At 35.9% G+C, this 14,482-nt stretch overlaps 1 protein-coding gene across 2 annotated transcripts in view; it reads right to left on the bottom strand.

Annotated features, from left to right (window-relative positions):
• asun (integrator complex subunit 13 asun) overlaps positions 1–14,092 on the bottom strand; it is a 67,735-nt gene extending 53,643 nt beyond the window's left edge. For both annotated transcript variants that reach the window (XR_014127518.1, XM_081731738.1), the window contains exons 1-2: positions 13,968–14,092; positions 5,943–6,175 (exon numbers count right to left, since the gene is read on the bottom strand). Coding sequence is in view for 1 of the 2 variants with exons in the window: in XM_081731738.1 (XP_081587864.1) it covers positions 5,943–6,158 (216 nt within the window). In the remaining variant the exon portion in view is untranslated. The remainder of the gene's footprint in view (positions 1–5,942; positions 6,176–13,967) is intronic.
• Between the last annotated feature and the right edge of the window lie 390 nt (positions 14,093–14,482).

The raw sequence follows: 14,482 nt of genomic DNA, 5'->3' as shown, positions 1-14,482 counted from the left end.
CGTAACAAAAAACGTCTGAATTCCTTTCCAAGGAATTATCGAATCTAATTATATTACATTATAAAGCAAAAACTAGCAGTTCTGCAAAAAAATCTGTCCCATTAAACCTTTTGAGCAAGATTCAAAATGGCAGGCTGCAAGATAGCGGGCCGTTCACCTGACACGCACCACAAAGATCCCCCCTTGTCCTACTGTATCCTTACAATTACCAATTCAGGATATCTACACCATCTTTCATGTTATAAGGGGTGGTAAGGTAGTATATATGGTATATGTTCAAAAAGTATTGAACCTTATACTTTTTCCCGCGTGAATTAATGAAGAGCGGGAGGCTTTCTTCAGTGTAGATGTAGAGGGGACACTCATGCGCAGTTGTGAATTTTTCCTGCCCGCAGAAGGCATCAGTCGCGGTCAGTTGGCCAACGAGTGAAGACGTGTAGTGAGCGGTCATCGAATTTGAGTTTTTGACCTTGAGCAGTGATATTGCATCAAACTTTGCCAAAAACTTGGCGATACTCAAGCGGAAACTATTTGCAAGTTTCAACATGCTTTCGAGGATGATGCCATGAGCACCTCACGCATAAAGGAGTGGTACAACCACTTCAAACATGGATACGTACCAGTGGACAATGAACCACGTTCAGGTAGGTTCTCAACAAGAGCAAGTGTAGACTGTGGTCTTGCAGGACTGTCGTATCACAGTCCAAGAAATTTCGAACGATACAAGGGTAAACATCGGAACAGTATATTCAATTTTGAACAAGAATTTGGACATGAGGAGAGTGTCCGCGAAATCTGTACCGAAGCTGCTAGCAATGGAGCAGAAGCAATGGCGTCTGCACATCGCACAGGACATCCTGGACAATGCAAACAGTGACCCTAACTTTCTGAACAACGTGATCACAAGAGCTAAGAAATGGGTATATGGGTACGATCCCAGTCAAGTGAAGACATCATGCGGAATGCAACGGCACAGTTGCTAACCATTTCAAAAACTGCTTTCTGGAAGTATTTCCAACAATGGTGGAAGCGCTAGGAGAAGTGTGTGCATTACCAAGGAGACTGCTTTGAAGGGGATTTGTGTTTCGGATTTCCAAATCAATAAATCTATTTTTGCCAACCAATGGTTCTATACTTTTTGAAGACTCCTCGTATACACAGCTAAATATCAGATCGTGTCTTCTAACAGTGATAAGAGCCACTCCTAGCAGTGGCACATACTCATAAGAGTTACGAACATACTACTTGTTGTCATATGAGTGTTGAGCGAAAAAAGAGTGATTAAATAAAATATAAGTCCGAAGAAGAAACATATAACAATCGATAGATTCCATTCACTTGAATGAAGTGATATCTGTCAGTGTAAATCCTCATGTGTAATTTTCGAGAAAACTATATTTTTTTAATTTTATTTATTTATTTTTTGTACACCTAATCGGGAGAAACGAATGTTTATATTGTTAAAAAGTATGTTGCTCGTGGCTAGTCTGATGCACTTAATAATTTTTTATTCTGAAGAAAGAATTGAATTTTTCCTGGTGTTGTGATTTCAGTATGTCTTCTCGGGCTATCAGCCAGGTGAATGTATTGGCTAATTTATACACATCTTACTTCTTGCAATCTGTTATTTCAATTCCTGTGCTTTTTTTATGCAATGTTTTTACTGAGCTGAGCTAGTTACAAATAAATTTCACTTTTTCACCATAGTCAATCTCTGAAGAGGTCAACGACTAGATAATCGAAACAATTATCAGACATTAAATATACCGCATGGCGATGTATCTCAAACATACAGCAATACACTAAATTAATAAACTGGCACCTATTAAGAGATTCCATAAGTACTATTGCTAACTACATTATATACTTATATTCATACTAGCAGAATGCTCGTTCTTCGCACGAGAAGAATAGGTTTCATTTTGAACATAAAGGGCACCAAAAACTGTCACCAAACAACTTAGAGACACCAAAAGCTATGATTTCGACACTAATATCGATAATTTTCAATTATTTTTACATATCACCCCACCTCAAAATTTAGGAGTACTAATGGGGGCTGAATTTGGATTTAAACGGCATCGAAAGTGTTTATGCACTCAGCGACCATGAAAACTATGGATTCGACAAGAATATCGGTCATTTTCTATCATTTTTATGTATCTACCCCCCTCCGCTAAGTTGCACCGTCAAAGTGGAACAAACACAGTCACTTTCATTTTTATTTATATAGATTTATTTGTAAAATACTGTATTTACGCGAATCTAAGACTCTTCAAATGTAAAACGCACCCCCAATTTTTTAAGGAAAAATTTTAAAAAATAAAATCTCGAATGTAAGACGCAAAAATGAAAAAAAAAACTACACTACATTGATTTTAAAGGATGAAATAAAAATTAATAAACATGGGAAAACAAATAATGTTATGACAAAAAAAAACACTGAACTTGCTGCTGGAATTTACGGTATATTCATGTGCATCTGCTAGTATTTTTTTTCCCCTTTAGGACGAAATTATGGTACAATACTTGCTTGCGTCAAGATGTGTGACTCACTTGTGTGTGCTCTTTAAATGGAGGAAGATACCAGCCACTGGTATGTGGGAGAGGAAGGAACAATCTCTCCACTGTCGTAAATTCATAAGATTGATTCATCTCTTTCATTTGCCACTGGTTTGCAAGCTAATTTTAAAGGGTTTTTATTTCGCGTAAAATACACGCTTTTATTTCTGCATTCTGTTCGTACACACAAAACACACATTCTTTACAGAATCGTGACTAGCGGGATTAGCAATTTTTAGAAAACTCCATCTAATCTGGCATAAATTTGCAAAACTAAAATCTACGACGCACCTTGATTTTGGAGAAAAAAAAAAAAAGTGCGTCTTTGAATCGCGTAAATACGATAATCTTGGAACCTTTCTGTGTTAGTGTGTAATTTCTCGTATTAGAAACGCTCAGCTTCATTGCTCCAAGGATTACTTATCTCTTATTTGGTTAGATTGGAGCACTGAGCCTATATGAAACGTGGACCTATAATTTAAGGTAAACTCCGACCCACTGAAATGTGTTCAAATTTCAATGCCTTCCCATCGCGAATCGAACACTGGACCTGTGGATCAATGGCTAGTAACTAGACCAGTGAGAGGGGAAGTTAATCATTCTGGATATGCTATGTAACCATTTTTAATATCTTGCGATTATTAGATATGAAGATCAATGCTTCCACCGACCTTAGCCGATGAGAACCCACCACATACAGATTGCTATGTGCAATTTTCGGTTTGTTTTTCCTTGCCTTGTGCTGCTATCCACATAGAATTCAACTTGAATCTGTTAGGTTAAAATCATGGCTTACTAAATTTACTTTCATTGTTTCTTTAATTACTCTTTCGTAATCAAAGGTCTTTAGTTCGATGACAGAGAATAATATTTTTACATACATTAAGAAGGTTTGCAGTTTGATGGCCCTACTTGCTTATCGCAAGCTAGAGTAGAAGTCCCTTTAATTAAACTTTAAATTATAAGCTTGGGGGGAGTTATGACAAATGTAAGTGAAAAGAAAATAAGCTAATGGATTTAATGGTATTCCCGGAAAACGTACGAGAATGATGTATTGAATAGATATAGCTCAGATGGACTGAAATCGAAAAGGAAATGAAATGAAATATTTGAGTTTTACGTCCCACGGTTATACCGGCTAGGCTAAAGGAGACGGTGATGATGAGAAATGAATGAAATGGTGGGATGAAGTAAGTGGGAAGAAACGGGAAAACCCCGAGGAAACCCACGCACACAGTGTTTGTCCATCACAAAGTTCACTTAGCGGGAGCCGGGATCGAACCCGGGACCCCATGCACCAGAGGTGAACGCTCTACCACTGAGCCATCGTGGTCCCCACTGAAATCGAATTAGGGATCCTAGCATCAGAAGGAAGGAAGGATTAAAAAGAATGACGTAACCACCTGGAGCAGACGAAATATCTATTGTTGCAAGGTACCAAAATTGAAATGACTTCGTCAGGCGTTGGGGATGAGGTCTGAGTTACGAGTATTCAGAATTCCCAAACAGTTCATTTTTACCAACTTAAAATGCATAAAAGTAAACTTCTTACTAGCTTGGCTGATATGTGTATGGTACAGAAACTAGAGCTCTAAGAATATTTGCTGATAGATGCTATAGGATACATAACTTAAAGACTAATCAGTAGAGCAACCCACATTATACTTTATTTTTTGTTTAATTATGTTTCAGTTTTTTCCAAATTATGTTTTATTGTTAATATCAATCATTATTTTACGTTAATCGTGTGTAATGTATAATATTTACTACACATTAAATATTCTAAATATCTTGATCTATTTATTAATATTTAATGCAACCAGTTTCCTTCATTTTTCATGAACTTACTACTTATGAACTGTAGAGAGATATGTTTTACTCGAGTCAGTCTTTTTTTAGTTTGTTTGTTTTTTACATAACTTGTGTGCATCTAGGAGTGCATATATACAAAAACGAAAAGCAAAAGATGCCACCCAAAAGTACAGAAAGTGCTCAAGTTCAAGAGGTACACATAACAATATAGTGTGGAATTCTTGTATACTATTCATTGTTGGCGGAAAGTTTTCTTCTTTTCTTTTTCTTTTCTGCACATCAAAGGATTACAACGAAATTAAAAAAAAAAAGCTTTTCATTGTTGCATTGTTACGTTCTCAATGATTTTGCATTGTAAATACTGGTTTTAAAAAATATTAATACAGTATGTTAAACTTGCAGTTCAACAGAATTTTCCAACAATTGTTCTAATAGAATTTGCAAAGAATTGTGCTATATATTTTAAATTATTATGCTTTATTTTCTAAAATTATACTTTATTATGTTTTAAAATGACTTTCTTCTGGACCCTTAGACAATTACAACCATGTTCTAGGCACCAGCCATATGTGTAAATTGCTGCTTTTTTTATTTTTTTATTTTATTTTATTTTTATTTTATGCTTTTGGATTGCCCTACTACTAAGACTAATCTTAGTTTGTATCTTGAATTTCTGTTATTTACTTATTCGTGACGTGAGGTGATTTTGAGTTTAGCGTGCCGTTAAGCAGCGAGGCTATATGAGACATGGAGATACTGTCTAACGTGGATCCGAACCACAGAGCTCCCGCCGGGAAATCGAACTCTGGTATCCCACACAAAAGACGCGTATGCTAACTGCTTAGGCACCAAGGAGATCATTCATTCAGTTGTTGTCACTATTTTCTGACACTTTCTTTGGTGATGTTCAAAAGTTGCTAAACTGTTCTGGGAAGAACTGTTGCTAAAAGTTCTTCCTTTTCATTGAGGGCTTCTGGGAAAAAAAGGAAAAACTCGTTAACCAAATATTGTAAAAAAAAATTTTGTTTCTTTGGATAAACGCATGAACCAATATAAACCTCAATTTACAGTATTCTAGAAATTCATTCCAATGTTCACCAACAAATAGACAAAGTTTATAAACTCAGTGATTATATTTAATCTGTGTATCACTTTCTTTTTCTTTCTTTTAAGAAGTGTGATTCGTTTAAGTAGTAGAAAGTAATAATGTATCTACTATTCACATGAAAGATCAAGATTTAAAATACGTTACAACATACAATTTTCAAAAATAATAATAATAAAAATGTTTCTACGTATAGTGTTTAAGGAGTGAGATGATTTACTGCTTTTTACCAAGAGAGTTCCATAGCAAGGAGGTTTCTTAACAATGTGTTCAGTTTAGCAACTTTTAGACCTCACGGAAGAAAATATCAAACGACAGTGAAATCATATGGGTGAATAGCAAAACTTCGAGATACAAGATAAGTGTGAACTCGTACACCTTTAAATAAGAACACTCATATTTACATATGTACAAATTGAAATGTTACAATGCATACTGTTAGTACTCTAATATACAAACTTACCAATTTCCCTTGTGGAAATAAATCCCAAACAACTCGGCAGTATTCAACAGCTGCTTCTACGCAACATGTCCAAAGAGACTTTGATATGGGAGCCAGTGGGATAAAACCCGGACCTCTAGTCTTGGTAAAATCAAATTCTATCTGACATTCACAAGAGAGTCCAAAAAATGGTGAATGGTCTAGCACAAAAATAGTTTTGTGATTAGACGGGAACATTATTGACAATTAGACATCTGCAACAACAAAAAACAGAACTTCAGTTATTACAATAGCTATAAGTTACAAAATTAAAAGCACACAAAAGCTTTTCCTTTTAGTTTTCTAATTTAATGTCAAAATATGTACAGTTCGAGTTGCTAACTGAATGAATACCAACAATTCAAAAGACTCTTCTAAAAAAAATATTCAGAAGATGGACTCCCCCGCTAGCGGGTTTTGAATCAAGACGCATGAAAGTAAGTCGGATGGCATTTAGTATCTCCCCCAACTTGTTTCATGGTTCCAGAACCGAGTACCTTGTTTTTGTCTAAATTGTGATAAAGGTAGAAATACAATGGCCCTGGGGGGCTTCTAACTCCCTTCGCTAGCTGTCCCTAGCTCAGCTATATTTTGTAAAGTAAGTAAGACACTGTAAATCTTATATGTGCAAGATTGGGGAAGATACTAAATATCAGCCAGTAAGTCATTGTTAAATATTGAAGTTAAATGTAGTTTGTCAAGGTTGACCAAGAAATATAAATGTTTTTAAATTTAAACTGTTAGCAATGAAATACTTAAATTTTCATTATTTATTTTTTAAATATTCGTATTATCGTTTAGCTATGCAACAAGCAGGATATCGTTCACAACACACTACTGGTTTTGAAGCTAGTCCGTCTTTAAATGTAATTTAGGAAGACCAGATGTAACTACTAAAGCCAGTGCATGAATTTGAAGAGTTTTAGCTGTATTATTGCCGATAAACTAAGATAATTCTAATAGCGTATTAGTATTCTTCACGATATCAAGCGGAAGATTGGAAGCAACCACATTAACGATATCAAGCGGAAGATAATTCTAATAGCGTATTAGTATTCTTAACGATATCAAGCGGAAGACTGGAATCAACCACATATCAAGCGGAAGATTGGAATCAACCACATTAACGATATCAAGCGGAAGATTGGAATCAACCACATTAACGATATCAAGCGGAAGATAATTCTAATAGCGTATTAGTATTCTTAACGATATCAAGCGGAAGATTGGAATCAACCATATATCAAGCGGAAGATTGGAATCAACCACATTAACGATATCAAGCGGAAGATAATTCTAATAGCGTATTAGTATTCTTAACGATATCAAGCGGAAGATTGGAATCAACCATATATCAAGCGGAAGATTGGAATCAACCACATTAACGATATCAAGCGGAAGATAATTCTAATAGCGTATTAGTATTCTTAACGATATCAAGCGGAAGATTGGAATCAACCATATATCAAGCGGAAGATTGGAATCAACCACATTAACGATATCAAGCGGAAGATAATTCTAATAGCGTATTAGTATTCTTAACGATATCAAGCGGAAGATTGGAATCAACCACATTAACGATATCAAGCGGAAGATTGGAATCAACCACATTAACGATATCAAGCGGAAGATTGGAATCAACCACATAGTAATTCGAGTTATCTAATTTGAATAATATTTTATCTTATTATTATTTCTGTTCATGATAGTAAACATACTTCTTTTTCAGATTTCAGACACCAGCAATAGTGTATAGCCAACTACTTGTCCTTAACGCCTCGGTCAACGCATAACAGAAGGACATACGCTATTAACTTTTCACCAATTAACAATCAATTCCACGTGGCTATAGCCTTGTTTAGATTCATTCTGGCCCCCTTTTGTAACACTTTCTTCCACATCGCTTTTTCCATGAAAGATGTAAAATCTGGAAACGAAAGAAATTTGTTCATGAAACTAAATTTGACGCCTTTCGTGAAAATTTCAATATTCTTTTGTGGAATTTCATGTTTTGGCCGATTTAAAATCAAGTATATCTTATTAAATAATTACGGATACATTTATTCGTAAATTCCCTTATTATTATTACTACAACTTTGTTTCTAGGTTGGGGGGCACGGTGGCTCAGTGGTAGAGCGTTCACCTCTGGTGCTTGGGGTCCCGGGTTCGATCCCAGCCCCCGCCAAGTGAACTTTGTGGTGGACAAACACCGTGCTCGTGGGTTTTCTCGGGGTACTCCCGTTTCCTCCCACTTTCTTCATTTCACTCATCTCTCATTATCACCGTCTCCTTTAGCCTAACCGGCATAACCGTGGGACGTAAAACTTACAGATTTCATTTTTTGTTTCTAGGTTAACGCCTCACGATTATGCTCCAAGGCTAAGAGAGATGGTAATACGAAGAAAGTGGGAGGAAACGGGCGAGAACCTTAAGAAAACTCCACCACAAAGCTCACTTCACGCGAGCTGTGGTCAAACCACGGACCCTACACTTTTTTTTATTATTGTTATTATTATTATTGTGTGTGTCTTAACAAGAAAAAGAAAAGTAGATCCGAATCAAGGTAGAACAATCTTCGGTTTATGTTCTGAGGAGAACACACTTCCCTGGATTCAAGCAGATTAAAGCACCCACCTCGGTTAGCATTCAAATAGTAGGTGGTGATGTTTTTTTTATATTGACCGAAGAAACAGTGGGAATCAATTGCAACATTAAAATTTACTACAGATACATAAATAGATTTGTAAATTGTTCTTCTACCAAAAATGTTTCGGCCGTTAACTGTAAATAAAACTCTACACGCCAAACTTTATTTCGTCGGCACCTTAATCTCCGATCATCCACTGAATCACATGGAAAGTACAAACTTAAACATACGAATACTGAAACCAACCTAATCTAATGTATCTCAGGTTAAAGATATGGACAAATAAATCACAAACTATTTTCATAAGAATCTCCATGCACATCTGTTTAAGTCAAATGGTGCAGATTGAGAATACGGATACTTTTTAAAATTAATATTTACAAGCAACATTTGTGACTTTAGTATTGAAGAGTAATATTTGAGGAACTTATTCAAGAAAGTGGTTAACGGGTAAGCCATCTATGAACATAGAAACAGCTTTAAAAAGTATAATTCATGACTATGCAATGTAATGCAAAACTAGCTTGTAGTAGCCAACAGCACAAGTTGATGCGAGTCTCTTCCAGTTGTCTGTATTTACGCGCGTACCTACCATCGTTTGACAGTTTTTTCCTACGGACATACCAAAGGTCAGATCTACCAGCTTCGCCCTGTACTGAACTGAAATACATACAATTTTTGTTTGTACTGACCATCTAGCACAGGTTGGTGCGTATGTTTATGAGTAATTGATCTAATCAAATATAAATAAAGTTTGTCTGCCTGCGTGCGGCCTGGGAACCAGACGACTGGACCTAGAGTTACCAAAATACGGTCACGGGTACCTTGATCCAGGCCCCAGATCAAGGCGAAGCGGTCTTTTTTTTTTTTTTTTTAAATTTAATTTAGAACCAGTGAGGTCTCAGGGGGACCATTTACCACTACCGGGCTGGGGAACAGACAAGTTGACTGAGAGTTACCAAATTTTGTCCACGGATATCTTGGTCCAGGCCCCAGACCAAGGCGAAGCGTTTTCTTTATCAAAATTCGAACCAGAGGGTTTCAGGGGAGCGTTTACCGGGACATGTAAAAGTAGTAGAAAATGACCGATATTAGTGTCGAATTCATAGTTTTCGCGGTCACTGAGATCAATGGTGAAACTCAAAATCGCGTTTACTTTCAAATATAGGAGCGGAGTAAGTAAGGAGCGGAGCCATAATAAAGGGTCATCGAGACATGTAAACATAATCCAAAATGACCGATATTAGTGTCAAATCCATAGTTTTCGCTGTCGCTGAGATGAATGGTGATATTCCCGAAGGCGTTGACTTCCAAATACAGCCCCCATCGGCTGGGAGCCAGAGGCATTGTTTTTAGAAAATTGGAACCGAGGAGTCACAGGGGGCTTTACCGTGATATGTAAAAAGCAGTAGAAAATGCCCAATATTTGTGTCGAATTCATATTTATCGGGGTCGCTCAGATGTATAGTGACACTCTCGATAGTGTTTACGTTCAAATTCAGTCCCCGTCGGCCATCCCAATGAAAACACATCTACGTTATTGAACTTACATTCACACAAAATAGATCAAATTTTAGAAATGTTTCTCAACCCTAGAACGGACGGGTGAAAAAAAGTTACATGAACGGACGGGTTGGGTCTACGGGACCCAGAAAAAATCTTATTTAAACATACATATACAGTTAAATTTATTTATTTATTGAACCAAACAGTATATTGTACTTTTATTTTTCCCAAAATGGTATTAAGTAATATTAAGCTGAGAATTATTGTTTATATAGTAAATTTATAAAAACCTAAGTATGTGACGTAATGTTTCATAGTATTACAAATCTATAGAAAATTCTGAAAAATATACAGGAATTTCTAACCTATTGAATTTCAGAATGTTCTAACTTAAATTTATCCTGTATTCTGTGTTTCAGTTTTTAAGTTCAACACATTTTCCACATACCATTTGTGTGTGTTTCAGAGATACCCATACTTTGCAATATTTGCAAAAAATATTTGGTTTTGCTGTCTCGACACTTGTAATGTCCACTTTTGTTTGAGATCATAAATTCCACTTGCGTGTCTGGTGGTAACACACGCACCACTAATTCTTCCGGCCAATTCCCTAATATGCATTGGCAGTCTTTCATGTTAAGCCCTTGTTGCCATTTGAGGTGTAACTAAAAGCAATGCAAGTTCTTAGACGAATTTACGACGTGTGAGTTACTCAGGATCCAGTGCTTTGTTTGCTTTCAACACGACGTATGCATGCAAATGAGTGACAGTATTGTGACTTCTGGTTCGACAATTCATAGGTAAAACGATTTTGTTCTATTTTGTTCGTTCATCTCATCCACAATATGTTGAAGCTAAATCATAGCTCTCAAAACCGACTTCATTTTCACCATCATCAACATGCAACATTTCCAGGCGAAGAAAAATATTACGACTATCAGATAACACTTCAACAGAATCATCATCTAAATCACTATCCGTGTTATGTTCAATTTCTAACTGGAAATCTAGATTTACATCACTCATCGAATTCACTATATTCTCTTTCCAATTCGTGTCGTTTTTCATCATCATTTACAAGGACCTCAGCCATTTTCAAACACTCAAATACGTTGCAAACAATATCCACATACAGATATACAACATATGTAAATTATTTGGTAAACTTGATGAAGCTTTTACGAGAAACGTTGCTCAATATGAAATAAATAAAGCTTTGTCATCTGTATGCTAGAAAATGTAAACTAGGCCTAGCAGGTATTATACCTTTAGTACAAGAACTGCAATTACTGAACATTCATTTCTCGTGGAGGCCCTCAATATTACCTATTCTGAGCACGGTTTTGACATCGACTATGGAAAGCACGAGGACACTATGACATTACTCGAGCACACCGTTCTACCAAACTTTGACACATTCCTTATATTTCCAGATTAGGTTATAGTTTTGTACTTCTTTTAGCAGAGCATGCACTAAATGAGGAGCACTATTACTACTGACAGATTGACTTCAAGAGGGCTAGACATGTAGACGTAGTGCAGTGTAGACGTTTGACATAAAAACTACAGTGCATAAAACACGAACAAACTTGTGCTGGGTGGCCACTAGAAAGCACGAATGCTAGCTAACCGAGTGAGGGCAGGAGTTCAGCAGGGAAGCCGAGCGGAAGCGAGGGGTGCGTCCGTAGGGAGCAGGCACGTCAGCGACGGGGATTATACACATAAACGAGGATAGTGGAAGAGGACACTTACACATTCAATACTTTTACTCTCTCTCAAAAATCATTTCAATATACTATGCACTGACAGTAATTACTTATATTTACACTCTTATTCCTTCAAGAAAAATATTTCACATCGTATTTGGGTTAAGTACTGTATCGCCGGACCAATATTAGGCAATATACCGGGTCAATTGGAGAATTTATTTAAGTTAGTGAGGAAGAATGAGTGAAAGTCAGGTAAGGGGAATAGTAAAAGTTAAGGGTAAGTCTTTACTTTGACTCCAACTGTGACTTTAATCGGTTCTTATAGGTTCAGTTACTTCTTGGAACTGTTTGTGCGTGAGTCACTTGTTGGAACTGTTCGTGCCTTTGGTGTGACGTCTTAGTTCATATTTTTCCCACTAGGTGTCTGTGTAGTCATATGGTAGTTTGTTAGTGTGATGTCACATGTTCTGTGTTCATGTATGTGTGTGCTACTGTTTGTGGCATGCGGGAAGCGCGTAATTGAATTGGTTGAATTGAGTTAGAGAAAACCTATCATAGTTGTGGTCTAAAGCTGAAGATATTTTCGACGTATTGTAAAAGTGGATGTTTATTGGTTTCTTGTTTGTAATAATAGCAAGTGTGCTCGGTTTAATAAAACGACGTGTGTGCGGAAAGGAACATTTTTCAGTAATGTTGAGTATTGTGCATGTGTTCTTGGTATCTTATTTTTTCGTGTGTGGAATCAGCAGTTATGAGTTCATAATTCATGAGTGCTCTCCTATGGCGAAATGGTGAGTGTTTTCTTTTTTTAATTCATATTATTTTTATTCTTGATTTGTTTTGCATTTGAGTATTAGGCAAAGTATTTGGTTTGCTGCAATCCTGCTTGTCCTATTGTCTTGTTGAGATGTAATTTTTTTTTCTTTGTCATGCACTGATTTATGATTAGAGACGAGTGTTTTTTTTTTTTTTAATTTTTTCCCTTCTTATCTTAGCTTTATAGTAGTGGTGTGATTATTTATTATTATTTTGGATGTTTTTATGGTACTTGAGCGGGGGGTTTGGGGGGCGGTAGCTTCCCATTTAGATCTGAAAATTCATATTCACCGCTTCACCTGAATTAATGTTTAGTAACATTGTGGCCCTTGCACTTATAGTATAATTCTTAACATCGTATAGTAACATTGTGGCCCTTGTACTTATAGTATAATTCTTAACATCGTACATTACTTTCACTGTGTTAGTAATTGTAATCGATTCATGTGATCCGGTTCCGGGAGCAGTTTAGGAATGATTCCTAAACTGCTCCCGGAATCGGATCACATGAATCGGTTGAAGTCACTGTTTGGCTCAAAGTAAAAATTTGCCAAGTTAAGAAAGTAGTTGTATTTGTTGGCTGATTTTGATGTTGTAAGCGGCACTGTATGTGGAGGCGGATGGACTATTTCGCAGAGAGGTACACTTGTTTTACTATACGGATTCATATAGCGTAAAATGTGCAGAAAAATATGGGCAAGTCTTTAATATGCCCATTTCAAGTCGATAACAGAAACCAACCAACCCATGCGGAGCTTCTAACCCGATCCTCCTCCTCCTCCTCCTACTACTACTTATATAATGGATCCGTATAGTAATACTGCACGCCTAATGTTACGTACTCGGACGTAAGGTAATGTAATCCAACCAAATATAACCGAATGCAGTATAACATTTTCGTACTTTTTTCGATTTTCAAATTGGTCCGGCGATACAGCACTAATGCCTCTTATTTTACTATAAATTTTCTATTTGATAGAACCGTCTGCTAGGATCAATTTCCCACTATTTCCACGAATTGTAGTGTTTTACTGTTATATAAATTTCTCCTCGTACTATTAAACATTAGGACTCACATTAATGCTTCGCTACGTGAGAAACAGTCTCCACAACTAATGCCATAGTGTGTACTGAACTTTCAATGTAAACAAAATAATCTTCCTTGCACTTAACATTATGAATTGTTTAAAGCACCGCAGCTTGAATGAAAGTACAAGTCTTGAAGTAGAGGAGAGTTAACAAACTTATTAATATGGGAATATATATTACACCTAATAACAAAATGGGAGCGACATATGTTCTGAATGTTACCGCTTAGTTTATTCTTACCTCTCTGCACTATATGAATAATATAAAATGGTCTTGGTTTTTGAAGCATCTACATCAAACAACACGAACACAAAGATAAACATACAGCTATCAGTGATGCCAACTTGAAATGTTATAAAATCCCATTTCAAGAGGCATATATTCACATTTTTATCTTAAATTTCCCATATTATACTAATTATTATATACGTAATAATAATAATAATAATAATAATAATAATAATAATAATAATAATAATAATAATAATAATAATAATAATAATAATAATAAATGTTATTGCAGAAACATCTGAGAACATCAGATGTATTACAATTGTCAGAAATAAATAGAAGTTGAGAATTTTAGGGTTACATATATAACATACCATAATATACCAGAATATAAACAAAGATCACTGCATAACAGACGCAAATATTTTAACTATCAATTTTGAGTTCAAAAAATTCTTCAACACTATAGGCCTATATACAATTATTAATAAGTATTTTCTGTACTTGTTTTTTAAAAGCTAGAA

Source organism: Thermobia domestica, chromosome 11 (assembly GCF_964235325.1).
Source record: "Thermobia domestica chromosome 11, izTheDome1.hap1.1, whole genome shotgun sequence".
Taxonomy (NCBI): domain Eukaryota; kingdom Metazoa; phylum Arthropoda; class Insecta; order Zygentoma; family Lepismatidae; genus Thermobia; species Thermobia domestica.
This window is presented reverse-complemented; position numbering and strand designations above follow the sequence as displayed.